Source organism: Chanodichthys erythropterus, chromosome 10 (assembly GCF_024489055.1).
Source record: "Chanodichthys erythropterus isolate Z2021 chromosome 10, ASM2448905v1, whole genome shotgun sequence".
Taxonomy (NCBI): domain Eukaryota; kingdom Metazoa; phylum Chordata; class Actinopteri; order Cypriniformes; family Xenocyprididae; genus Chanodichthys; species Chanodichthys erythropterus.
Window position 1 is genome coordinate 37186378 of NC_090230.1, and position 26524 is coordinate 37212901.

At 37.3% G+C, this 26524-nt stretch overlaps 1 protein-coding gene across 10 annotated transcripts in view; it reads right to left on the minus strand.

Annotated features, from left to right (window-relative positions):
* Positions 1–26524, minus strand: part of gramd1ba (GRAM domain containing 1Ba) — a 61216-nt gene that overhangs the window by 6937 nt on the left and 27755 nt on the right. For 4 of the 10 annotated variants that reach the window (XM_067397599.1, XM_067397594.1, XM_067397595.1 and 1 more), the window contains 13 exons: positions 17516–17732; positions 13670–13690; positions 5533–5617; positions 5075–5178; positions 4631–4726; positions 4470–4550; positions 4255–4370; positions 1960–2113; positions 1551–1743; positions 1322–1468; positions 627–745; positions 369–511; positions 154–257 (listed from right to left, as the gene is read on the minus strand). In XM_067397599.1, coding sequence (XP_067253700.1) covers positions 154–257; positions 369–511; positions 627–745; positions 1322–1468; positions 1551–1743; positions 1960–2113; positions 4255–4370; positions 4470–4550; positions 4631–4726; positions 5075–5178; positions 5533–5617; positions 13670–13690; positions 17516–17635 — 1483 coding nt within the window. In that variant the 5' untranslated portion in view covers positions 17636–17732. Of the gene's footprint in view, positions 1–153; positions 258–368; positions 512–626; positions 746–1321; positions 1469–1550; positions 1744–1959; positions 2114–4254; positions 4371–4469; positions 4551–4630; positions 4727–5074; positions 5179–5532; positions 5618–6680; positions 7722–13669; positions 13691–15938; positions 15960–17515; positions 17733–18069; positions 18202–19623; positions 19698–21026; positions 21264–26524 lie in introns of those variants that run through there. The other 6 variants (XM_067397604.1, XM_067397598.1, XM_067397600.1 and 3 more) reach the window with 6 other exon arrangements.

Here is a 26524-nt window from a genome sequence, read left to right on the forward strand (position 1 = left end):
CTCTGCCATTTTATTTTAATTTGTTGTTTTATTTTATTATAGGTTATATTATATGCATTACTATTTTTATCTTTACCTTTTACTCTGAAATGAAGTATTTAATGTTCAAAATTAACATACATTTTTTTTTTTTTTTTCATTTTTAAAACTTACCTAAATACCTGAAATATTCATCCAGGCCACTCCAGAAGTTTCTCTCGATGAAACCCTTGACCAATCCCCATGGCTGTTTCCTGTAGCGCAGTTCAGCTGATACTCTTTTAGATTCATAAGCAAAAACCACAGCATTTTATTCCTCTTACATGCTATAAAATGTATTTTTTGTATAGCACCAAGCAATACACATTATAATGATTTGCAGAGTTTACCTCAGACGGCACTTGTTCTTGGCGACTCTAGTGAGCATGTAACGATTGAGTGTGTAAAAGTAATCGTGATACGGGACATCGTGAGCAATCACCTCGGCGTCGATGATGTAGCACTCGCTCACTTGACTGGCCTTGTGCAAAGTCTAGAAGAAAATCAAAGAAACTAGCTTTTACATACCATCATCATAAAGACAAAAAATACGTTAAACATGTCCCATATACTGTATGAGGCTTGTTTATCTCCTCTGTTGAGCTCACCTGCGTCTCTGTGACTGTGGCCGTCTTTGGGGCCAGTGGGTTGGAGAGGGCGATGGTGTACATGATCTCTCTGGTCTGACTACCAGTGTCCTCTTTCCTCCAGGGGCGATAGACCACATCTGCAAAGAAAGATAGAGAGAGAGAAGGTAAAATATTAGCTATACAATAATAGATAAATAGACCGACAGACAGACAGATAGAGACAGACTGATGACATACAGACAGGCAGACATAGATAGATAGACAGACAGACAGACAGACAGACAGACAGACAGACAGACAGACAGACAGACAGATAGATAGATAGATAGATAGATAGATAGATAGATAGATAGATAGATAGATAGATAGATAGATAGATAGATAGATAGATAGATAGATAGATAGATAGATAGATAGATAGATAGATAGATAGATAGATAGATAGACAGACAGACCAATAGATAGATAGACAGACAGACAGACAGACAGACAGACAGACAGACAGACAGACAGACAGACAGACAGATAGATAGATAGATAGATAGATAGATAGATAGATAGATAGATAGATAGATAGATAGATAGATAGATAGATAGATAGATAGATAGATAGATAGATAGATAGATAGATAGATAGATAGATAGATAGATAGATAGATAGATAGATAGATAGATAGATAGATAGATAGATAGATAGACTCATATTGGTCCACCTGAGAAGCGCCTCTGCTCCAGAAACTCTCTCATGAACTGGGATTCAGTGAAGAGGATGTCATACAGTTTATCCACACTGAACTTATACACTTCATTAATGTAAAGTTTCCCATTCAGATCTTCCTGGAAGGCCTGCACTTCCCCTGCTGAGAAAACATACATGCACAGAAACAGGAAGTCAGACTAAAGTTGTGGTACAGTGTATAGAAATTGATTTTTCATACACACCCTCATCGTGTGTTTCTGAGGAGTCACTCAGTTCAGTGGGGAGGTCCTCATTGTCGTTGAAATCCAGGGAGGGGGGTGGGGTGGGAACATGGGCGGAGCCGCTGGTCTCTGACAGCTTGTTGTCAGGTAAAGGCAGGGCCAGGAGGTCTTCTGGGACACAGCTAGTAAAGTCCTCCACCGGGGGCACATCAAACTATAACCATAGAAAGATTGATTATTAATGAATTATTTTTTAATTATTAAAATATCAGTTTGCAGTACTAACATTCTGCTGTACTGGTTAGGTATGGCCAACCATACCTGTCATGATTAAACTACTCTTAATACAAAATTCTTTAGGTATACGTGGGCTCCTACTATTCCCACTGTAACGCAGTGATGTGTTTTGTGAAGGTGACCCGGTTCTTACATTGACTGGAGCGTCTGTGCTGTCTGTGGAATTGAGACTGCTATTGGGGAAAACCTTCCTGTGGAGCTGGGGGCTGATGTCCATCTTGGCGTCTTGAGTTTTGGGGCAGTTGTCATTGGCCTCGTTGTCTTCAGCGGGAATCTCCTCACAGTACCTGCACCAGGGATAGGGGCAACAGCTGCAGGTCAAGATTACCAGCTCGGGCAGCAGAATAGACCCTCTCCCACAGATAGCAATGAGATGGATAGATGGACAGTGGGAAAAAAGGAGAAGTGAAGATGTCTACAGCAAATCAATGATAATTGTATTTACCAATTTTATGTACCATAGTAGTCTGACTGATGTATATCTGATTGGGTGATTGGGCAGTCTTCGGTGTCACACGATCCTTTAGATTATCATTCTAATATGCTGATTTAGTGATCCAGAAATGTTTCTTTTGATTATTAATGCATCTTTGCTGGAAATTAGTATTAATTTCTTTCAAAAACAAAAATGGTTTGGATTGGTCATATCTGACTGGAACTATAATCACATGCACATGCCCCCTCAGATTTTTGAGGCAAATGGAATTGATTGAAGCTTCCAAAAGACAAAAAAAAAAAAAAATTATATGTATATATATATATATATATATATATATATATATATATATATATATATACACACACTGATGTCTATGGAAGTGTCAATAATCTTTTCAAATATAATTTGATGATGTGTTTTCTACACATATATAATATTCTACACATTCCATAGGTAACTATAAAGTTTACTTTAATCTTAGAATATTGTACGTACAAAATGAATGTCCCAAAGTTGTTGAATTTCTTCGTTTTGAAGCTGTATGTCACAATGTAATTTGTTCAGAACCATCAATTTTTCCACATGTGGGTGGTTTGGGGAATCTGTCCAAAATTTTACAAAATATAAATTTTTAGCCTTCTGTTAAAATTATTTTTACCGAACTCGGTGTACGCTAGGTAATGGAGGGTGTTAGGTTTGAACTTTGCAGGACTTCAAAGAACAGCCTCTGATTCATAAAAAGTTGTTTATATGTCTATGTGGTGTTTTTAATATGCTTTAAGACAAAGCATGTGCAAATCCATAAGTCAACACCATTGCTGGGTATCTATTCGCTGGTGTTTCTCACTTAACAAACTACTTTGTAACCAATCAGGTCAACGTGTCGGCGGGCTCTGGCATATCATTACTATGCCGTGACACAAGGAAGTCTCAAGAACAGCCAGGTTATCCCAGTATTTTTTCTGTTTATATGAAAATCGGGTAGATTAAGCAATTAATCAAGGCGGTTGAAATATGTATATTACGATGTTATGATGAACTACTTGATTTTGATAACAGATTACTCTGAAATGTAATGTTTACATGCATTTTCTGTAAAGCTGCTTTGAAATGATATGAATTGTAAAAAAGCGCTATTCAAATAAATGTGAATTGAATTGAATTTCTTGAGTTGTTCAAAGAGTTTTCAGAAGGCAGCTGTCTGACTCTGAGATGGTGAATGGGAATATGGTTTGTGCAAAAGTAGCAACACATTATTAGCTGTTTGATAACGTAGTCAAGCAAAAGGCTAATCATATTAATTAGCGTTATGAGACCGACATTGTAAAAAGTAATACCACTGTGCAGCGTTTACCTTAATAAGTTGACTGAGTGGATCACTGAGCTTGTGTGAGTGAGTGGAGGCGGGGCTAATTACATATTAATAGATTCACGTATACTAAATGAAGCAAGGGTGTAGAGTTACATTCAAGCTATTTCAAGGCGTTAAGAATTTTTTTATAGGAAAAAACTTGTAATCAAAGATGAGTTTTACATGATAAAATTATTGACTACAGGGGGACTTTTAAAATTTAGTTTGTTTCTATAAGCTACACAATACGTGCAAGATTTATAGTACTAATATTCTGGAATAGCAACAGTAAATGCGTTAATAATGTATGTTCTCTCTTCAATAATTCATTGGATATGATGACATTGCATTATTATTACAGTGAAAGCTAAAGTGAAGTTTTATTCTAAATAATAATAGTTAATTTTATTTGGTTCAGACCTGTAAAAATGCTAAATCTGAGTGTACTAGAAGCTTGGAAAGGGGCACAACACCACTATTGTGACTAAACAAAATGCCCCCCAGTACCAGATATCCCTAATATTGCAACTGAAAATCTTTTTCCTGGAACTCTTCTAACAAAGCTGTGAGAGAGGGTGGAGATTTGTAAATTATGAATCACCTAAATGATTCAACATTCAGGATGGGAGAAGACTCACCCCATGGTGTTGAAGTCGTCATCTGGAGGTACATAATCCTCATCGTCACTGGTCAGACCCAGTTCATTCCCATAACACTGATGGACAAAATGCCACAGCTCTTTGGGACACAATGGCTAGATAAAATGAGAGCCATAGAGACTCAGTGGGCTAACATGGCCATCAAACATTTTTTTTCAAATAATCACTGGGAATAATGACATGTCTGGTCAAACCTTTTCTAGTAGAGCATTCTGCCAGAGTCTGAACATCATCATGTACGTCCGATCTCTCGCCCCGAATGAGGTAAAGAAGTGCTGGAGGAGAATATGTGAATGTTAAGTATGTATGGTGGAGTTTGGTTCACTACAGATGTTATGCACAGGCCTCTGTTTACCTTTTCATTGTCTGTGCACAGCTGGATGGCGTTGGGGATGAGTCTTGCAGTCTTCTCCTTCGTCATGGAACAAACATCTTTCAACCTCACGGTCAGCTACACACACACACACACACACACACACACACACACACACACACACACACACACACACACACACACACACACACACACACACACACACACACACACACACACACACACACACACACACACACACACACACAGAGAGAGAGATAGAGATGACAACACAGCATACCTGTTGAAGCCACATCTGGACATAGATTATTCCCTGTATATAAATTTTATAAAGACAATTAATCTTCATTTTACTTCTGTGCAGAATCAGCTGTTTCTCCTCACAAAGCTTTGCTGATCAAGCTGTTCAATAATATAGCATGAGAGACTGATGCCCCCCGAGATGAGAGTAATACTTCAACTCACCAGCGTTTCCCAGCGGAATATGTTGCTATAGAAACAGATCCAGTTTTCGGAGAGGTAGAGGCGACCCTGCAGGAGGATATCTCTCTGCAGGGCACAGGAGTAGTCTGTCAGGATGAGGCGAGAGGTCAGAGTTCAAAGGTCATGGACGTTAAGGTACATCCTCCACTTTCATACATGAAACCTTTCCATGTTTTATATATATTGTTTACAATCAAACACCAAAAATGAAATAGGCAATAACTAGTTTGAAAAAAACATTTTTGCTGACCAAATCATAGCAACAGCAAATTAATGCAATAATTTCAGGATGTATGGTAAATTTTAGCATGTATGCTAGACAGCTTATTTGTTGCATTTTTGGTCAAAACATAAAAAAAATGTTTTTATAAAAGTTGAAAAAATGATACTTATTTTATTGTAGCTGGCTGCAGTACGTAAAGATCAAATATAAGACTCACCCACAATGAGACGCTCCGTGTCGGGCAGCTGCTTGAAGAGCTTCCTGAAGTCTTCATTTCTCTGCTTGTATGTGGGGCTCAAAACCTGAGCGACAAGAAAATACAGAGAATGAGAACACACATACAGCCACTAAAATCCACACAGAGACAGTTCAGCATTCGTAAGAAGGAACAAAGACCTCGTACATTGTTTAATGGAGGAAAACTGTAAAAGGGTCATTCTACAAAACGGGTGCCATTTGTGTGCCCCATATATACATACAAACTTTTTTGTCTTACCTTCAAAAAAAAAAAAAGGATATTTATGCTTTTTTCTTCATTTACTTTAAGCATGAGGATTTTTTTGGCCAGTTCATACCCTTGTAAATGCAATAAAATCTAGAATTTTCTCTTCATTCTCTTTCAATACATTTTTAGATTTCAGTAGAATTGTAGTAGAAATAAATAATTGAAAAAAAATATATATTAAAAAAGACGTTTTGTGTCCCTAGCATATTTTCTCTTTTAACAGCAACTCCATTCAAAAAAAAAAAAAAAAAAAAAAAAAGTTTTATATTATATGATGTACAGTAATAATCTTAAAATGTCAACCTGGTTACCATGATTTTGTATAGTAGGCACATGAAAATTGAAAAGTTGATATTTGTAGAAAATGTCAAGAAATATCAGCATTAAATTAAACTGTAAAACTGTCACCCTCTTTCCATTAATACTTTCTGAAGGAATGAATATATTGAAAAATATGAATTCAGCTTTGCATAATGCAGTTTATTAACCCTGAAACACATTATCTGCCTGATTAAATGTTTGATATTTTACTTTAAAAATCACTTTATCAATCTAGATCAATCTGGTTCCCCCCAATATGTAAAAAAAAAAAAAAAAGATCTGCTGAATGATCTACAAGTGAATGTATGAGACAGTACTTCAGTCGCTCGAATCATTGTTTTCATTCACAGCAAAATAAATGGCATCTATCCTAAGCAGGTCCGCAAGTGCACAATAGTACAACTGCAGTTCTGTCTCCACTGAAACAGCAAATTGTCAAAGATTCACCATAATGAGATTCTCATGATCTAACATCACCAAAGCCAATCTATAGAAGGGGGAAACGTCCCTTCTCTTCTGCACTCTTATTGGTTGCTTACAGCAGGAACACTCTCTGAATGCCAGTCCCAGTCCATCCAATCACACGGGGGCACTTCAGGCTGTTGGACTGCCTCCCATTCGTAGAGCCAATCAGACTCTGCATCAAAGCTGAGGACTTCCATCGCTCCTGTCCGTTCGTGGAGATGTTCCCACTTATTGTCTCAGCTCCTGGTGGTGCAATACTTCACAACATGCAAGTTGAGCTCCTGTCCAGCTTCAGCAGGCCACGCTCTGAAATGACCTGGAGTAACCTCTGCACCCGTCCTTTGGCATTACCAGTTTTGTTGTTTAAGTAGTGAAGCTTGAGATTTAGTACATAAACAGCAGCCAAACAATACTCCACAGAAAGCAGGAGAACTCCTCACATTGATAAGAGACACACATCACTCTTGGCAATAAAAATGGAGCACAGTTTTCCTCAGGAAATGAGTCAAACTTTTAACAAGACACAGAGGACAGTTAATAGTCCGCTTTGAAAGGTTGTGACAAAACATGTAGCTATGTTAGTCTCATGGAATTTATCATTTTTTTGGAGATTTGATGCTCTAAAAATGGAAATGTTCCTTGGAGCTCTTCTTGTTTGAGGGTTTATGCCTGCTGATCCACCAAATTTACAAAATACAATAAATAGTTCCAGATCCAGCCAGTAACTCTGAGGGTCGTTGCCACTTTACAATATTTCTTAGATTCAAACGGTTCATGAAGATTTTCCAATATAGTTATCTGACGGGAAAAAAAAAAAAATCAAAAACAGAAAAGTGTTTGACTGCTTGAGGAATCCCAAAAAACATCCACCTGTTGAAAAATTGCAGGTTTTCTCTTCAGACAGAAAAGTTCTTTCAAAATTCTTTCTTCAGAATGCATAAAAAAGCCAAAATACAAGCATTAATATCCTTGCGAGCAAAGATGAGTTGATCTGCGGCAAGTCGCTTTTGAGTAAATCTCCCAAAATTTGTCTCATTAAATCTCACAGAGACACTCTATTGAGCTGAACCGTTTACTACGGCAGGAAAGAGTTCTCACTGAGACTTTCTACAAAACAATTCGGCCAAGAGGAGTGGCAGAGGTCTGAGAGAATGTTTGTGTGTGTGAGAGAGAGAGGGGGGGAGGAGCTAGGGAAGCCAGCTGGCCAATAGAATGCAAAGAAGAGTAGAGAGGAGGGGCCGTGTCAGATGTAGTGACCTCTTTGCTTCAGGCAGTACATTTTTCTCACTCATGATCGAAGTGCTGTAAGATTTATATGCTTCTGTCATTACACCCCCACCCCAGGTCAACCTAGATTCAATGTCTCTACAGAAATGTTGCAAAAAAAAACTATACTTCTGTGGCAGCTGCTGTTAACAGTTTCCTGAAGACCCTGAGGGGTTCGGTGCCTGTACAAGACACTTCAGCTTCTACAAATTCATTTTTTTGAGAAAAAAAAAAAAAAATAGCAAAAGCTGCAGAGGTTTGTTTTGTTTCATGAGGTGGGAGAAAGAGATCAAAACAGTGGGAAAAAATAGAGGATAGAGACATAAAGAGTGTTTGAGACCAAATCACAGAGGCCCCCATTGTGCACAAGTCATTTTATGGTGTTAGCGTTGAGGCATGGCCAAGGACAACGCCTCAGTCTTTCTTCTCTCCCTCGTTCTTGCACTCTCACAGGGTGAACGAACTCTAGTTAACTTCCTACACTGGAGGAAGGGGGGATGTTGAGGGGATGCCAAATGGGTGAATCATCTCTCTCTCTCTCTGGCCTCTCCTCCAATCCCCTCTCAAGCAAAACATCTGAGGCCACTGTTGAGCCAGACACATTGTTCAGCTCAGGAGCAAGACACTCGACAGAACCATCTGTTTTTTTATTTTGGGAAGACCTAAGGAAGTTTTTTGTACATTAAAATATGTTGGTACTACATGTCTGGTTGCCACTTGATGACCAATGTCAAAATGTATGTCCTATTGGTAAATATGAGCAAAAAAGTAATTGAAATATATTTCATTTAAAATAGTTACAAAATCTAACTTTTAACTTAAGTACAATTATAGAAGAAAATGCTATAATTTTTAATTTCCCTACAACATGTGGCAAAATTAATGGCACCACTACAAATTCTTACAAGTAAAAATCTAACAGAATAACTGTCAGAGTCCTCATGTTTCTTGTGTTACCTGTGACCTTGTTTTGCTGTCTGTGTTAACTGTCATTTCATTCACCTGTTCTTCTTTAATTATCTCATCAGTTCCCTTTGTTTGCCCAATGTATCTGATCTCCCTCTTTCACGGTTCGTTCTCGTCAATGTTAGATGTGTAAGTGTGAGTTTTGTCATTATATTCTGTTATTATTATTCTCCTTCGTCTGCGTGCTGTTTCCACTACACGTTACGTGACAATAACATTATGTTCCCATTCATACTGTACGTGTCTCAGAATTTTGTGAATAAAGTCTGATTTCTCTCAAGATTTTCACTCTTCTAGCTTAACATCTTGTGGAGATTTTCTTTGCTACAGTTACTCTTCTCTTGTTCACTGGGGGTTTAAAGCTTAAAGGTGCCATCGAACGTTTTTTTACAAGATGTAATATAAGTCTAAGGTGTCCCCTGAATGTGTCTGTGAAGTTTCAGCTCAAAATACCCCATAGATTTTTTTTTTTTTTTTTTTTTTTTTAACTGCCTATTTTGGGGCATCATTAAATATGAGCCGATTTAGGCTGCTGCCCCTTTAAATGCTCAGGCTCCCCACCCACGGAGCTCGCGCTTGCCTTAAACAGCATAAACATAGTTCACACAGCTAATATAACCCTCAAAATGGATCTTTACAAAGTGTTCGTCATTCAGCATATCTAATCGCGTAAGGATAGTATTTATTTGGATGTTTACATTTGATTCTGAATGAGTCTGATAGTGCTCCGTGGCTAAAGCTAACATTACACACTGTTGGAGAGATTTATAAAGTATGAAGATGTGTTCATGCATTATACAGACTGCAAGTGTTTAAAAATTAAAATAGTGTCAGCTCTTGTCTCCGTGAATACAGTAAGAAATTATGGTAACTTTAACCACATTTAATAGTACATTAGCAACATGCTAACGAAACATTTAGAAAGACAATTTACAAATATCACTAAAAATATCATGATATCATGGATCATGTCAGTTATTATTGCTCCATCTGCCATTTTTCGCTGTTGTCCTTGCTTGCTTACCTAGTCTGATGATTCAGCTGTGCAGATCCAGACGTTCTGCCCTTGTCTAATGCTTGAACATGGGCTGGCATATGCAAATATTGGGGGCGTACATATTAAAGACTGTTACGTAACAGTCGGGGTTATGTTGAGATTCGCCTGTTCCTCTGAGGTCTTTTAAACAAATTAGATTTATATAAGAAGGAGGAAACAATGGAGTTTGAGACTCACTGTATGTCATTTCCATGTACCGAACTCTTGTTATTTAACTATGCCAAGATAAATTCAGTTTTTAATTCTAGGGCACCTTTAAGACATTAATGCATGATTTGTAAAGCTTCTATGAAACAACATGGTTTGTAAATGTGCTATACAAATATACAAATAAAAATGGCTTGACTTGATCCCTGTGATGTGATTATTTACAGTCCTGTAGAGAAAATGCTTCTTCTTTACTGTCTGTATTTAGAATGTTTACAGCTGTCATCTTACAACTGAGCACATGATTCGACAGCTTGCAGTCGTCTACCCACCCAAGAACAACAAAAATGAGCAAAGTTTAACATTTTCTGATAAGCTCACACTTGGAGAAAGTCCCAGCAGTTTCCTGCTGGTCTTTATAAATACGGACTGTTATCTCCACACAGATGCTGGTGTCCACACATTGTGTTTTCCTCTGTTTATGGAGTCAGAAGCATCACGACCATTCAGACTTCCCCCGCAGAGTCCTGTTTGGTAAACCCGCACCCGCTCTACTTAACAGAACATCCGACCCGTTATCCAACAGCAAAACTAATTTAATTCCATACCCTACCCAACCAGACCTGTATGAAATAGAGACCATGAAAAATAAAACTTATATTCAAATTCTGAATAGACTACATACAGAAAGTGAGCAAAGAGCGAACCCTATATAATCAATGAAGCTGTCAATCACTTAAATTCAGCATGACTGGCAATAATACTCAATGCTGCAAACCATGTTGTAAATATAAACCTTTGATGGTCTTCTGAGTGTGAACATACAGTAAATATGCATGGGACCTTTTGAAAGCAGCTGCTTATCAGCGTGTACCAAATTGAGTTGAAATACAAAGTTCTGTCATAAAACTCTAGATGACGCAGGCTGATAGGTCCTTAACTCAACCTGCTTGCAATCACATCATTCTCTGTAGGGCACAGCTGATTGGTTCCTGCTCTCTGAGTAGCTAATGAGATTGCTGCTCAACCTTCAAATACTTTGGTAGCATTTGCTTTAGCAGTGCAGCGTGCTTTCAGAAACCCTCTACCTTACCCAGCTCCACCTGTTTAGATCTTCTCTATTTCATGTATGCTATATTGTACAGCAGCAGCAGCAGCATGTCTTACTTGCACACAGCAGCATGTTGTGTATGTATTGGCAGTAGCAAGTCCTGTACTTGCTCTACAGCAGCAATAACCAACAGCAGCAGCGTAGCAGATCTATTCTGCCAAGACTAAAAATATCAACGTCATCATACCCATTACCATGCCAAACACTCTGAGAGTTGTCATGACAGAAATAGTCTTGGATACTGGATCCGCAGTCCACCTGTACCTATTAATTCCCAACCTGCACCCACTCCCCAAATGACAACGTAAATGTTATTCCACCCTTTGCATTAAATATTAGCAGTTCACCCACTGGGTAAGTGCAGGACTCTGTGCTCCCATACCTCCCTCAGATTTTTGAGCCAAGTTCATGTTGTATGGCTATTTTTCCAATGAATTAATTAATGAGGCATTTATATAGTGCTTAACTATGTACCACTGTATATAATCATATCAGGAGGTCTCTCCTTACCCACCACCAGTGCAACATCCACCTGGATGATGAGACACCATCCACAATGCAACGACGCCAGTGCGCTCACCACACACCAGCTATAGGTGGAGAGGTGAAAGAGTGATAAAGCCAATTCAATGGATGGGGACTATTAGGAGGCTGTGATTGATAATGGCCAGTGGAAGGAATTTGGTCAGGACACTGGGGTTACACCCCTACACTTAATGAGAAGTGCCATGGGATTTTTAATGACCAGCGAGTGAGGACGTCGGTTTAACGTTTAACGGTGCTTTTTACAGTATAGCGTCCCCATGCCTATACTGGGGCATTAGGACTAGAGCTCTGTGAGGGATGGATTTTTCAATCCCGTGCTCCTGCCTGCTCCCACAAGATTTTGTACCGCTCCCACCAAAAATATGTCAGATTTTATCCCACTCCCGCCCGAAACATACAAGTTTTTTCCCAATTTTCCGTCCACAAAAGCCTGTAGGAAGAGGTCTACGCTGATTTTTCAGTCCTGGTCCGGATAGATTCTGTCTCGTTCTGGTGTCTATAGACTATTTTTTCCAAATTCCACACACAGGAAGCTTGAGATCTCCAGTTACAGGCTTCTGCATGTGTAACCCCTCAGGTCCTACTCACCCACTCTGTGCGGGCCTCGAACCCAGGTCTCCGGCGTGCTAACAGGGAGGCTAAAGGCTGCAGCCTTTAGCGCGCCTCTTGAGGCAAGGCGAGTGAGGTTTATCTAGACAGCTCTTACTAGCTGGCCTCTGTTACACGTGCTGTTATTATTATAGTAGATAATTATATTTTGCCGGAGTCCATGAGTAATTTCTTTCTCCCCCTTCCTGAGTACATTTCAGTATCATCCCTCCTGCATCTGCACTCAGCAATTCAAATCATGTCCCGAGTCACACTTTGTTGCATCGGGTCCCATGGGATTGCAGACCTCTAATTAGGACTCACATTGATCACAGGGTGAGCACCCCCTGCTGGCCTCACTAATTCCACTTCCAGCAGCAACCTAGTTTTTCGAGGAGGTCTCCCATCCAGGTACTGACCAAGCTCAACCCCGCTTAGCTTCAGTGGGCAACCATTCTTGGGCTACAGAGTGATATGGCTGTGGCTATGGCAGTGGAGCAATGAATAAAATGTATATAATCAGGATTTGCACATTAAAGTGCAACAATTCTCCCTGTAAAGAACTGTAAAATACTGTGCATTTTATATAAACATAATTTTGCTAGGATGCTGGGTGAAAAAAATCCACAAATGAGATCTTTTCATCTCAATTGATGGTCAATGGGAAAAATGTAGATAATATGTGAACTTTTCTTAAGTCTCCTGATTCTCAGATTTTTCTCCTAAGAAAAATGAACCCAGTAATCTCACTTGAGATTTCAAAATCAAATCAAAAGTCTAAAATTTCAATATGAACTCAAACATTTTTCATCAAATTCTTCCAAAACCAAATGATCTGGGCTAAACTATTTTAGATGTAGTATGTTTGAGCAGTGACACAGCCTGATCCATGACAGAAATGGAAACACTGTTTATTTGAGAGAGAACACTGTGTTCTTTGTTCTGACATTCTGTAATGCTCTTTCTTCAGAATGGCCCAGAGGTTATGACCGACCATAACACATTGACAAAACATCACAAAGGCACTTGTAAAATGACAAAAAATGTCATTAAGTACTAGCTGACCTGAAAAAGAAAAATCAGTTCTTTCCCAAAGGAAAACAAATGTCAGGCCAAACATTCAGCCTTACAGAAGTAATAAGAAATCATTTTCAACATGAAATGTCGGTGAAGGCGGTTTAACTCAAACAACACTGGGAAGCGACACCATCAGAGATTCACATGACATAGCATGTGATGATTTTACATGGATGAGCAATAAAAAAAGTATTTAAATAATGAAAACAGAAACCAGTTACTAAAACAACCCCAACCTGCCAATACTGTACAAACACACAACATTCAATATCAAAAGTAATGAAGAGTAAAAAAAACAAACTTACGTTATACCAGCTTTGACTTTTCTGTGAGTTTGCAGAATCCAATTTTGATGGTGGAAGAAACAAGAGAGGAAGAGAGAAACATTAGAGTGAGTTTTTAAGGGTCCTGAGGGATTCAAATATACACAAAACAATTATTAGGCTATATACATATCACACACACACATTTTCATCTTTTATGGGGACATTCCATAGACATAAAAATTCTTATACTCTACAAATTATATATAACTGTAAAGCATACAAACTTTCTGTATTTTTAGATTTTCAAAAAACATAATTTAGTATGATTTATAAGCTGTTTTCCTCATGGGGACCAAAAATGTCCCCACAAGGACAAGGATTTTGGATATTGCCATCTTTGTGGGGACATTTTGCCACATAAGCCAAGGTATACCTGAACCACACACACTGCAGGTATACCTGTGAGATTTCTTTCTATCTATCTATCTATCTATCTATCTATCTATCTATCTATCTATCTATCTATCTATCTATCTATCTATCTATCTATCTATCTATCTATCTATCTATCTATCTATCTATCTATCTATCTATCTATCTATCTATCTCTTTTGATCAGCACAGGTATAAGTGCAATTAATTTGAGTATATCATAAGACAAGGGATTATGGGAAAGCTTTGGCCTCTGTTTGTGTATGGGATATTTCATTTGTGCTTGTCTCTTAGCACATTTCCCACACACAAAGCTACCACAAGGGGGCAGTCTTTACACTAAATTAAACAGTTTTTTTTTTTTTTTTTTTTTCTGAAAAGCTGCAAAACGTATAATGCATTATATAGAGGACATCTCTATAAAACCACAACTATCCTAAAAGTGTCTCAACAGTGATTGTGCTATAAGTTTATGGAACATATACACAAATATAAAGACCTAGAAGAATGGAGAAAGAAGTGTAGTGAAAGCACTGGACAGATCTTTTCACACACACACTGGGACTCTATAGTACTCTACTGTGGTTTCTTCACACAGGATGGGTCAGAGCTCAAGGTCACAAATATCGATTTCTTACTTTAATCAGGTTTAGTCTGTCATACTGGAGAGAAAGTTCATCAAGAGAGGTCAGGTGTGAAATGTTTTACTAATAAATATGTATTTATCCTTCTATACAATGTGACACAAGTAACGTATTTCTATTATGGCATACTGAAAACGTCTGCTTTTGTGTGATGCTGCGTCAGCACCGCTTGGTGTCAAATAGAAGTTAACATTTTTTTTTTTTATAAGCCCTGTTCACACAACAATCCTGGTATATTACCATAAAATTACCAGAATGACTTTTCCGGGAAGAGACAATTTAAACAATTGAACCAAAATACTGGTAAACTGTGAGGTCAATCATCAAAAATGACCTTTAAATGTAGAGCCGTTTTCTTCATCAACCTGTATGAGGAGATGCATTCATTTCACAATCTTTCCAATTTGACTACATTTGAGTGACAGGCATAAGGGTGTGTTCACACAGATTTGCTCCTAAAAATACGAGACGCATAATATTGTAGTACTGCAGTTACTGTAGTACCCATAGGCAATAACCGCAGAGCCGCAGCGCTGATGAATGGAAAAGGCAGGGGCTGTGTCCGAAATTGCCCCCTAAACCCTCATTCACTATTCTCTACATTAGTCCACTAATATAGTTAACTTGAAAGAGTGAATGAAAACAAATTAGTGAATTCTGACACTGAGTGCCCCAGAAGGGATGCCTCTTTTAGTTTGTGCTTGCTGTTTAACAATCATTTGAAACTTGGCAAACTGGCAGCTCCAGTAGTAAGATGAAAAGATTTATCTTGAACTCTGTCATGGAAACAATGCATAAACCTTAATTAAACAATTTAATAATCATATAAAAAGGAATTTATACCTGTATGATATTACGCTGTAGCCACAATAGACCAGCGGTTTGAAAAATGGACGGGCGCCATCTTCTGGTCAGACGCGGGAATTCACCAGTAATTCACTGGTAATGTTACAATTTCTCATACCAGGAAATTACCAGAACAAGTATTTTTGGAAAGGTCCTGTTCACACATGATCTCTTAATGGTAATTTACCAGTAAAGACTGTATGTGTGAAAGGGGCTAGTGTGTGTATCACACAAAGTTCAAAACATTTAACTTGCCATTACTAGCTAGTCTTGCACAGGGTTAGCTTAGCATTTACTAGGTTAGCACAGACAGGTGAAGCGGAGCATTATGGGATGGGTCACATGCCGGGTGGAGGTACAGTAGAGCAGAAAAGAGTGATGCTTACTTTAGACAGTCTCTTGTGTGACTAGCATGCATGAGAGAAAGAACAGATATCAGAAAAGAAACAAAAACAAAAAGAAAGCTATGAATTATGTGCAGAGAAATAAAAAAAAAAAAACACTGTTGGGTGGCAAAGCTTCTCCACGTACAGTATCAAAGCAGAAGAGATGCTCAGTAAATCATTCTGGTACATGAGGTGCTGATGATCGTGAAATGATTATGCAACGATTACTGACTTCAGGTTAGACCAGACTGAAATGTGCCTTACTTTGTGACAGTCATACAATATTTTTCAAATTATATGTTATTATAGAGCATGTTGTTCTTCTCGAAAAAAAGGAGAGCTTAACCTTTTACCTTGCAAATGCAATCCTTCAACAGATGCAATGATAAAAACGTTAAAGCAAGAGCTCTACAGTATTTCAAAATCATCTAGTGAGCTGCCTCTTACACATACACTATCTTACACACACACACTCACACACACATATATATATATACACAGCAGGGGTGAGAAAACCAAACATAAAACTGCTTCTTTTTTGTTCTTTTTTTATTAAACAGATGTTTATTGAAAAAAAAAACTGTCTCTCTCAGAGCCCAAACTATTAAATTCAGTTGATATTTATTTTTAGATATTATAATCAACACTCAAAGACATGTAAATTGCACATAAGGCAGGTTTAAATTCTAAATCTAATTATTAAATAATTTTTCAATTCTTTTTCTACTCCAGTTGATTTTTGAAATATGATCATTTACACAGTTACTGTTATAACTTGTTTTCATAACAAATTTATTTAAAAATATATCAAATAATTAAGACTAATAGGTAAAGTAATAATAATGAATATATAAGCTAATGAAACGCTCCCCTCTAGAGTTCATTTCTCTAGTGAACTAACATGCTGTGGACACTGAATGACTTGCCTGAGGTAAATGTAATGCTATGTGAGATATTATTCTCAAGCTGTTTTATTGATGTATTTCCATGGTTGAAAAAGTCCTCCTGGGAAGTTTGCATTTACGTATTTACAACGGCAGGTCAGTTCAAGTCACTTTCGTCAGAGTAAGATGGCAGTGTACCTTAATTACACAAAAATACAGCACTTGCAGCATTACTGCACGCCCCCTTCTGGATTGGAGTGTGGATCGCCTATGACTGACTGACTGACTGACTGACTGACTAACTATATATATATATAATAATAATCTTATAATTGTCCTCGACTCCATCTGCAGACACTTTTGTCTTCCATTCTGGGACTGCCTTTTCCACAATGAATATATGCTGCAAAGACAGTTTGATGTCTAAACTGTTCCCTGGATAGGCAGCTTACTAGGTTTTTAAATAAATTTACTGGAACACTAAACTGTAAACATTGGCATCTTATAGGAAAATGTAGACTATCATCTCTACAGGTATAAATCACCTGCAGTTTTATAATCTGACTCAGAATTGAGTTTAAAAGCCTCCACTGGTGATGAATTTGATCCCATGGTAGCAATAAATGTGCCAGACATGCAGCATATGAAAACTGTGAGAGCAGAAGTACAGTAAGTACAGTCATACACATTTACCTTGGAGTTCTTTCCTCCAGGGCGGGTAGTATGAAGCGACTGGCTGTAGGTGCGCTGGACAGCTTGTTCCGGGGTGGAAGGGGATTTATCGGAGGAATGATCTGAGCTCTTTTCCACCATGTTCTCTCCCTCTGGACTCTGGGGCGTTGGGGAGCGTGAGCGTTTACGCAGGACGGGTGAGCAGGCCGGCGTGCTGCGGTTCGAGTTACTGGCAGTGCTACAGAAACAAGAACAATATCCAATAAATAACCATAAAACAGATTATACACTTCAAAAAAAAAAAAAAAAAATGGTTGCTTGAACCTTGGCTGGACAGTTATGGCATGAGTTTCAAACATGTGGTGCTCAAGTGGGAGATGCAGGATTGAGTTTTGTGTAAACCATCAAAAGTCTTAATAAACATACTAAATATTTTAATGAAAATGTTAAAATACAAAAGGTTTTCTGTAAAGGTCAGGGGAATAAATAGTCATTGGCTTAGAATAACAACAACAACAACAGAAGTCAACAGAAAAGTCCCCACCAAAACCACCAAACCACTTGTGCTCACACACATTCACTGGCCTTCCACCTCTGCCCTGTCAGCTTCCAGGAATGTATTCAGACTGACATCTCACAACACTGACCAAAAAACACAGCAGTGGTGATCATATCGCTAAAGCGCTGCAGTTCTGGTGGGAATTTCCACATCACTGATAAAATCACACTAAAAAAAAAAAAAAAAAAAAAAAAAAACAAGATCGGTCAAAATACAGGAACTAAACATCTGATGATCTTTTTGAAGCACAAAACTGAAACTCTGTAAAAAAAAAAAAAAAAAAAAAATCCCCTAAAAAACATTAAAGCAAATGGAGACCTCCTGCTTCACATGTTTATTTCCTGAGACATTAATATTCTAACAGGAGATTCTCAACACAGTCAATTAATTTGCAATCAAAAGTCAAATAATTTCAAATTCTTCTGGTACCAAATTATCCGAGTTATGGTGTGCAAGTTAATTTTGTAGCTCTATTCTCAAACTGTATGTCTCATTTAATTTCTCCAAAGAGCTTTTAGGAGAAACATCTCAGAAAAGTTGATATTTAAAATAAAACATCCGAAAACTCCATTAATTATAATAAAAAATAATAACATCTGATCGTTAACATCTTCTGAGAAGAACTGTCAGAGCAACACTCACTAGCTGACGACCTCAAACACAGAAAATCTCTCGATCAGACTTCATTTGCTTACAAAGGTCAAGATGATGATACAGAAGATGAAAAGCCTTCTTCAATCAGATGGGGAAGCACTTCTCTCAACATCTATCTTTGTCTCAATCTCTCTATGCAGCAATCCTCCATCTTCCTGCTGTCAGCCCTTCATCTGTCCCTCAGAAAGGGCATCAAGCTCTATCTTAATTATTAATGTTATGTACCTGAGCTAAGAGCTGCCCGTCTGGAAAAACAAACACAGTGACAAAAGAGAGAGAGAGAGAGAGAGAGCAGATAAAATACACTAACTCATAAAACACCTCCCAATCTCTCTGAGTTCATGATATCAGCCTAATGCACTTATGATTTTGTCCATGCAGCAACACTCAAGCACTCAAGCAGCCGTTCAATCCCAGAAGTCCACATATTCTAGAAGGTTCAGACAGTGAATAAATCACTGCAGATAAAACCTTCACAGAAACACTGGCATCAAATTACCGGTGCATAGATCTACAGTACATCTGTCATGCTGTCAAGAATCTGTTAGATCAGCTGCTTAAAGGTACAATATGTAAGATTTTTGGATTAAAATATCCAGAAACCACTAGAACAATGTTATATATTTTGTTGACTTTAATATATTATGTGTTTTATTAGACAGGTGAGCAACTGTTTGTATACATTTATAGACAGAAAACTTATCATGTTATAAATGTCAACACAGTAAGACTTACTGTTTAAATCTTGTTTTCTTAATTTACAGCAAGTACCACGTTTTAGCATGCCTAATAACGATCTAGGTTACTGCAGTGTGCAACAAGTGTCTCATGGTAGCCGTCGAGCGAAGGCAGAGTAGCACTTTAACAGCTTTCAACACACAAATATATCTAATATGAAAAAACAGTGCTGCATTACCCCACACACACTTGACCGGAAGAAGCGGAAGCGGTGACTGCGGCATAATAAAAGATCCGCTGCTCTCGAGCCGTGTGTCGCACATTAGCAATCGCTCCAGCGGCCTCGTTTCTGCACTCGGCCCTGCTCCGCTTCATACTACAGCAGCGTTAATAATCTCATCCATGAACATGATTTCTGCCCGAGTCCCGTCCCGATTATTTTCCACCGGCTGTAGACATGAAGACAACACCTCCCATGGTTCCGCAAAATCAAGGTGTCATCAAGCTACGCCTTTGTTTTGAAATAGCAACCTCTGGCGGCGAAAATTTAGCGTGCATCATATTCAAAATAGAAGGTGAGGGTGAGCAGCACGAATATTCCATATTATTTTGTCTAAATAAATAGTATAAATACTAAAATAAATCATTTTAAATGTCACAACAGAATTTAGGCATCAATACATTATAATGAAAAGCCAAAAAAGGCCATCTAAATGTAAAATTATAGTAAATATAAACATAGAACAATTAAATGTTCAACATCAAATGGTACAGATAAATTTGAAATATAAAAAAATCTCTACTATTAGCCAATAAAAAATTTACATGAATCCATCCCCACTTACTTCTGTGCTAATCTTACTAATTGTGCAGTATATAGTATGTATACTATGCAAAGTATGTGCATTATTTAAAAAAGTAGACATTCCATTCCAAACACTGACATTAGCATAATATAGCAACAGACATTAGCGTGCAGCTTTAAGCACACATGCGCCAAACAGTTTTTCGTTCTCCACACGCCTGTAAAGTGCTAAAAGGTATTTATCAAACACTCTAGAGAAAAAAGCTTGTATTGTGGGTTGATGTACGGCTCTCCTCGCCTCTCACCTGTCATATCTATGCTTATAAGAGGCCTAATGACAGAGGCCACACATGTGTAAGTGTGAATGCAGTTTTTACACCTCTGCTTAAATATTGAGACCAAAAAACCAACACACATGGTATAAACATTTTCTCATAGCACCAGTCGGAAGATACAGCTCTCTCACGCTAGCTTGAGTCACAGAGCCTAAAAAGGCAGAGATAAACATCTTCTCACACCCGTTGATAGGGTGAAAACACCCCCATGTGTTGCAAAAAAAATGGCTCTGTGCATGCAGCAAATGCAATGCATTATTCTGATCAAATGGTGTCTGATGCATATCTAAAAACATTCAGTAATCTGCTTGAAAAAGGATAAAATATGGGTTTATTTGCTGGAAAAAAATCAAAGATTTTATTATATATTACAAGGTGGCAAAAGCATTAGTAAGAAATAAATATTGGAAACTGTAGCGTCAAGTGTGACATTCCCGTCATGCAAATTAAAACACAATGACTTCCCTTCATGATTTAAATGCAAAAATCACACGGACAAACCTGGTGGCCATGAGGGGCTACACGAAAGCGTTCGGCTCGGCTTCATTCATTCAGTGCGGCTGCAGTGTGAGGATGGAGTGATGTGAGGAAAAAGGGAAAAAAAGAGGAGGCGGAGCTTATCGTCGCAGCATCCCTGTTCTTTCCTGCCAGCTTTCTCATTTCCTCGCTCTTCTACATGCGCATCTCCTCTGCTGTTCTGTTAGTCCTTCATTACATTTCTGTCAGAGGAAGGAGAACGTCGAGCTGGTGTGAAAAACGGCTGCTGTGCGGCGCAGTGTGGCGGCTGGGGTCGATTTAATATTCATGGGTTTCTTGAATGAAGCCACTCACGTCAGCAGCCTGAACGCCTGAACGTCAACAAGCCAGTCTCTGGCGCTCTACCCCTCCCCCTGTCCAATCACATCTCTCCCCTCTCTCACTCACGCTCGCTCGCTCGCTCTCTGTTCACTCCTGTGATGCATATGCCATCAAATCCTGCACACAGTCAAGTCACCTTTATTTATAATGTGTTTTATACAATACAGATTGCCACAAAGCAGCTTTACAGTGAGAAACAGGAAAATAATGACTCGAAATTATCACACAGATATTTTACAAATACACTCTGGATAGCTTAGTACTTAGTGTTTGTGAGAATGCTACCTCAAATCATGTGTTTTGTTGAAGAGGAATGTGCTGTTATTTTTCTAAACAATCTGACTTATAATTTCTACCTAGTCTTAGTGGATGATAAAAGAGGGGAAAAATAGCATATCTTTATATTTAAGAAGAGAGATTTAGTTTTATGAGTTCTTCTGATGCAAAGCTGAATTTTCAGCATCATTACTTCAGTCTCCAGCACATGATCCTTCAGAAACCATTCTAATATGCTCAATTATTATATTAAATAATGATTCTTATTATTATCAATGTTGAAAACATTGTATAATTGTTCTGTGGAAACTGTGATACATTATAAATGTCCTTACTGCCACTTAATTTAATGCATCTTTGGTGAATAAAAGGGAAACACTTTACATTAAGGTTCGCTTTGTAAAGGGTTTATAAAGGTGTTTGTTAATGAGTAATAAGTCATTTACAAATGCATTATAAAGCATTAATAATGCAGTTATAACTGAATGAATAAAAAAGGGCGACTTTAATGCAATACCTGCCAAATAGTGAGCCGTTTTAACTCACATGTTATAAATGCTTAATAAATGTATTTATTAACACTTATTTAACTCAAAACCAGATTCCTGGTTTATTTCATGATGAAGCAAAAATTGACTATCAGACTATTAGACTGAAGGGTGTTGTATTTGTGGTTTTCTTATTAATATCTCATGACTGCCACTTCTCTTACTATGTTGCTTACCAGAAGTTTCTGTCATGATACTCTCCAAAAAGGTCATGACGCCCATCCACAGCAGTGTATAAAAACAAATTTCTTGTTTTTTTTTTAAGATGAAATCCCAACTTTATTTTGAAAATAAAACATAAGATTATAACCATAACTTGATGAGATTAATTAATTCCAGTATTAGTTAACTGTGACTCTTAATGTAGGGTGGACACTTGTGAACCATTTATTCATGAGTTATAAACATTAATAACCTGTGAAAGTGAACCTTAATGTAAAGTGGAAACCTGTGAACCATTTATGTGTAAGACAGAAACTTCTGGTAAGCAACATAGTAAGAAAAGTGGCAGTCATGAGATATTAATAAGAAAACCACAAATACAACACCCTTCAGTCTAATTATTATAGTCAATTTTTGCTTCATCATGAAATAAACCAGGTTTTGAGTTAAATAAATGTTAATAAATAAATTTATTAAGCATTTATAACATGTGAGTTAAAAACGGCTCACTATTTGGCAGGTATTGCATTAAAGTCGCCCTTTTTGTTCATGCAGTTATAACTGTATTATTAATGATTTATAATGCATTTTTAAATGACTTATTACTCATTAACAAACACCTTTATAAACCCTTTACAAAGGGAACCTTAATGTAAAGTGTTACCAATAAAAGTATTAATTTCTTAACCTTTGAATGGTAGTGTATCCACAAAATATTATTAAGCCATTGTACAAAAACTGTTTTCAACACATATAATAAAAAGAAGTGTTCCTTTTGCAACAAATCAGCATATTAGAATGATTTCTGAAGGATCATGTGACACTGAAGACTGGAGTAATGATGCTGAAAATTCAGCTTTGCATCACAGGAATAAATTACATTTTAAAATATATTAAAATAGAAAACATTATTTTTAATTGTAATAATATTTCACAATATTTCTGTTTTTACTGTATTTTTATCAAATAAATGCAGCCATGGTGAGCATAAAAGACTTATGCTCACCATGACATAAAAGATTTAAAAATCTTAATTATTACCAACTTTTGAACAGTAGTGTACAGTATGTACAATTATTATTGCTGCTCAATTTTTAAATAATGATGCTTATTATCATCAATGTTGAAAACATTGTTTAATTTGTTTACATTTTTATCATGATTTTTAACGAGGATTATTTGAAATAGAAATATTTCAAACATTGCAAGTGTCCTTACTGTCACTTAATTTAATGCATCATGAATTGTGATGAAATTATGATCTGATAATAATTATTAGATCAGGATTTAATTAGATCACTCAAATCAGATTATTGTCAGATAAGATCGAAATGAATTCAGATCAGGATCAGATTACAGTCAGATTGTCAACACCAGATCTGATCACAGTCCAGTGAGATCAGATAAAGGTCAGACTGGATCAGACTCAGATCAGTTGAAAATTAGTCAGAGTTAGATAAGATCACAATTTCTTTAGATTTTAGTCAAATTAGATCAAAATCAGATAATAATTAGATATAGGTCACATAAGAGTCGAGTCATAATTTAAGAATAATCAGAAAATTCACAATCACATCACAGAAACAGAGAGACAGGAAAACAACATAATAGTAATTATAAAAAGTGCAATCAAATCATAAATCTGTGAATCAAATCAAACTCTAATGTACACTGAATCAGAGCAGAGAGAGAGAGAGAGAGAGAGAGCACACATCTCTGCTTAAAATAGGCCTGTAATCTGCTCAGATCGGTGTAATACATGGCAATGCCTGGAACAAACAGCCCATCTTTACCGTCCAGCTATCTTTACTGTTGAATTTAACTCTGGAAAGTCTTAAGAAAAAGAAGCTATAAGCTTTACACCACTAACAGTATACATACTGTAAAAAATGTGTATGAATAGAATATCAAGCAGACCTACTACAGTACAAATTGTAAAATGTACAGTATCAGAAAACGCTGCTTGAAATATTGTTTTCCTCAATGCAATGCACTTGACCTCTACTTCACATGAGACAAATGAACCGTATTCAATCAACCATAACATTTATGTAAATCTATTTCATTTCTTATCATTTGATCTGCCAAAGTTTAAATATTAAAAAAATAAAATAAGAAACATTTATTTAAAAGATGATAACTGGACACCAAACAATGAAATAAGTCAGACAACATAGTCAGACAATGTACTGCCATACTACCATTTGTTATGCTTATTCCATACTACATACTGTTTCACACACTGTTTTTCAAAGTGCCCCTATTATGCTGTTTTAAAACTTCCTAATGTTCTTTTGGAGGTCTCCTACAATAGGTTTACATGAATCCAAGTTCAAAAAACACTTTAATTTCCTCATAATATATATTGCACATCACCTAATTTCTTAAAAAGTGTGAAAACGGTTCATTTGAAGATTCGGTCCATCTAAACCCCCCCTTTCTGTGAGCCTATACTCTGCTCTGATTGGTCAGATGGCCCAGTCTGTTGTGTTTACCGCCTACAGCATGTGTTGGAACCAAATGTCTATATTACCATTTCTGAATTTTAGCTCCAGAGATTTCCTCAGCACTCGTATACACAGTGATACGAACAGTAAAGATGGTGTCGGTTTTAGCGTATCAATTCAAGCCCATGTTCTCATCCTTTTAAAGTGCATCCAAAGTGGATTTGCAGCACAGAAAACAGCATCTTCTCGGCATGTCAACAACACGAACCAAACTCTTCCAGGCCTCAGCTTTAACAACACACTATAAAAAATAAAAAAAACTGTAAAAACAGGGTACAATGTACTGTTTTAACAGAATTTTCCGCATTTATTTTTTATAGGTGTTTTACCTGTATTTAGAATATTGCACTTCACTGAGTTGTGTTTTAGGGTTAACGGAAATGTCCGTAAAATTACTGGATAATGTCCAGGGGTCTCATTTATAAAACTGTGTGTAGGATCCCTACTAAAAGTGTACGTACGCGCAAAAGCTAGATTCTGCGTACGCACAAAAAAAATCAGATTTATAAAACCATGCGTACGCCAGAACCTGCGCATAAATCCCTTTATAAATCCCAGTCAGCGGAAGATTGTGCGTACGTGCATCTCCACCCTGTCTCCTCCCCAAAATAACCATATATGGAGCTTACGACGGCTAGTTTTACTATGCATGACCTCATCTGCATATCATTTCCATACACGTTCCCAACCACGTGACACCAGGGTTAACACCGTCAAAGGTGCAAGACATTGGAAAATAGATATGGACTATATGCCATTTGTGCCACACATATTGATAAAGATCGTCCAATATCCTCTTTATGTTTTAGAATAAATATATCAAAATATCCATAAAAACAAAATTGTATAAAATACTTCAGATAAAGGTTTTAGGATAGAGTTGATTCATTCATTTCCACTGGCCAGATAGTATTTTAATAGTTTTAAACAATTCAAATCAATTTATGCAGTTTTGCTGATGAGGTGAACATATCTTTTAGGAAATTGATAGGCTATTTTTAGTGGAAACAGATCGGACTACTTATTTATTGCAGTGTAAATACAATTGTCTGACTCGGCGCGTCACTAACAAAGTATTTTAAAAAGAAAACATGCAAATCTAACCGTTTTCCTCAAATTATATCCTTCAAATGGTAATTGTTTGAAGATCCTTCACACAACATCAACACCTCCTGCAGCTGTGGTTGTACAGTAAGATGTTATTGGACCTATTCAAACTGGACAACGGACCGTTCGACCACCAAATCCAGCAGTGTCTTCCATAATATTTAAGTTAAGTGTGCATCACTGATCGTCATTCTCGAAAAAATATGTTGTCATAACATCTGCAGTTTAGTTTAAGGAAGAATTGCTCCCAGCGCTCCTTGCTGTCGTTAAAACAGCGTGTCACTGGAAAAGTGATCGAAAGTAGCACATCTACTATCTCAATTCATATCACTTTTGTCTCCAGAATGTGCGTATGCACGGCTCAAAGTTTGCTTAAAGGTGCGCACATTCTCCCGTCAAGTTTGTTTTTATAGATCACAACCTTTGCGCGGGAACTGGCGTACGCACGTTTCCAGCCCCGTTTTGTGCGTATGCACGCTTTATAAATGAGACCCCAGGTAATGAGCTGCCAGTACTTTTTTCTAGGGCTGGGTGATATGGC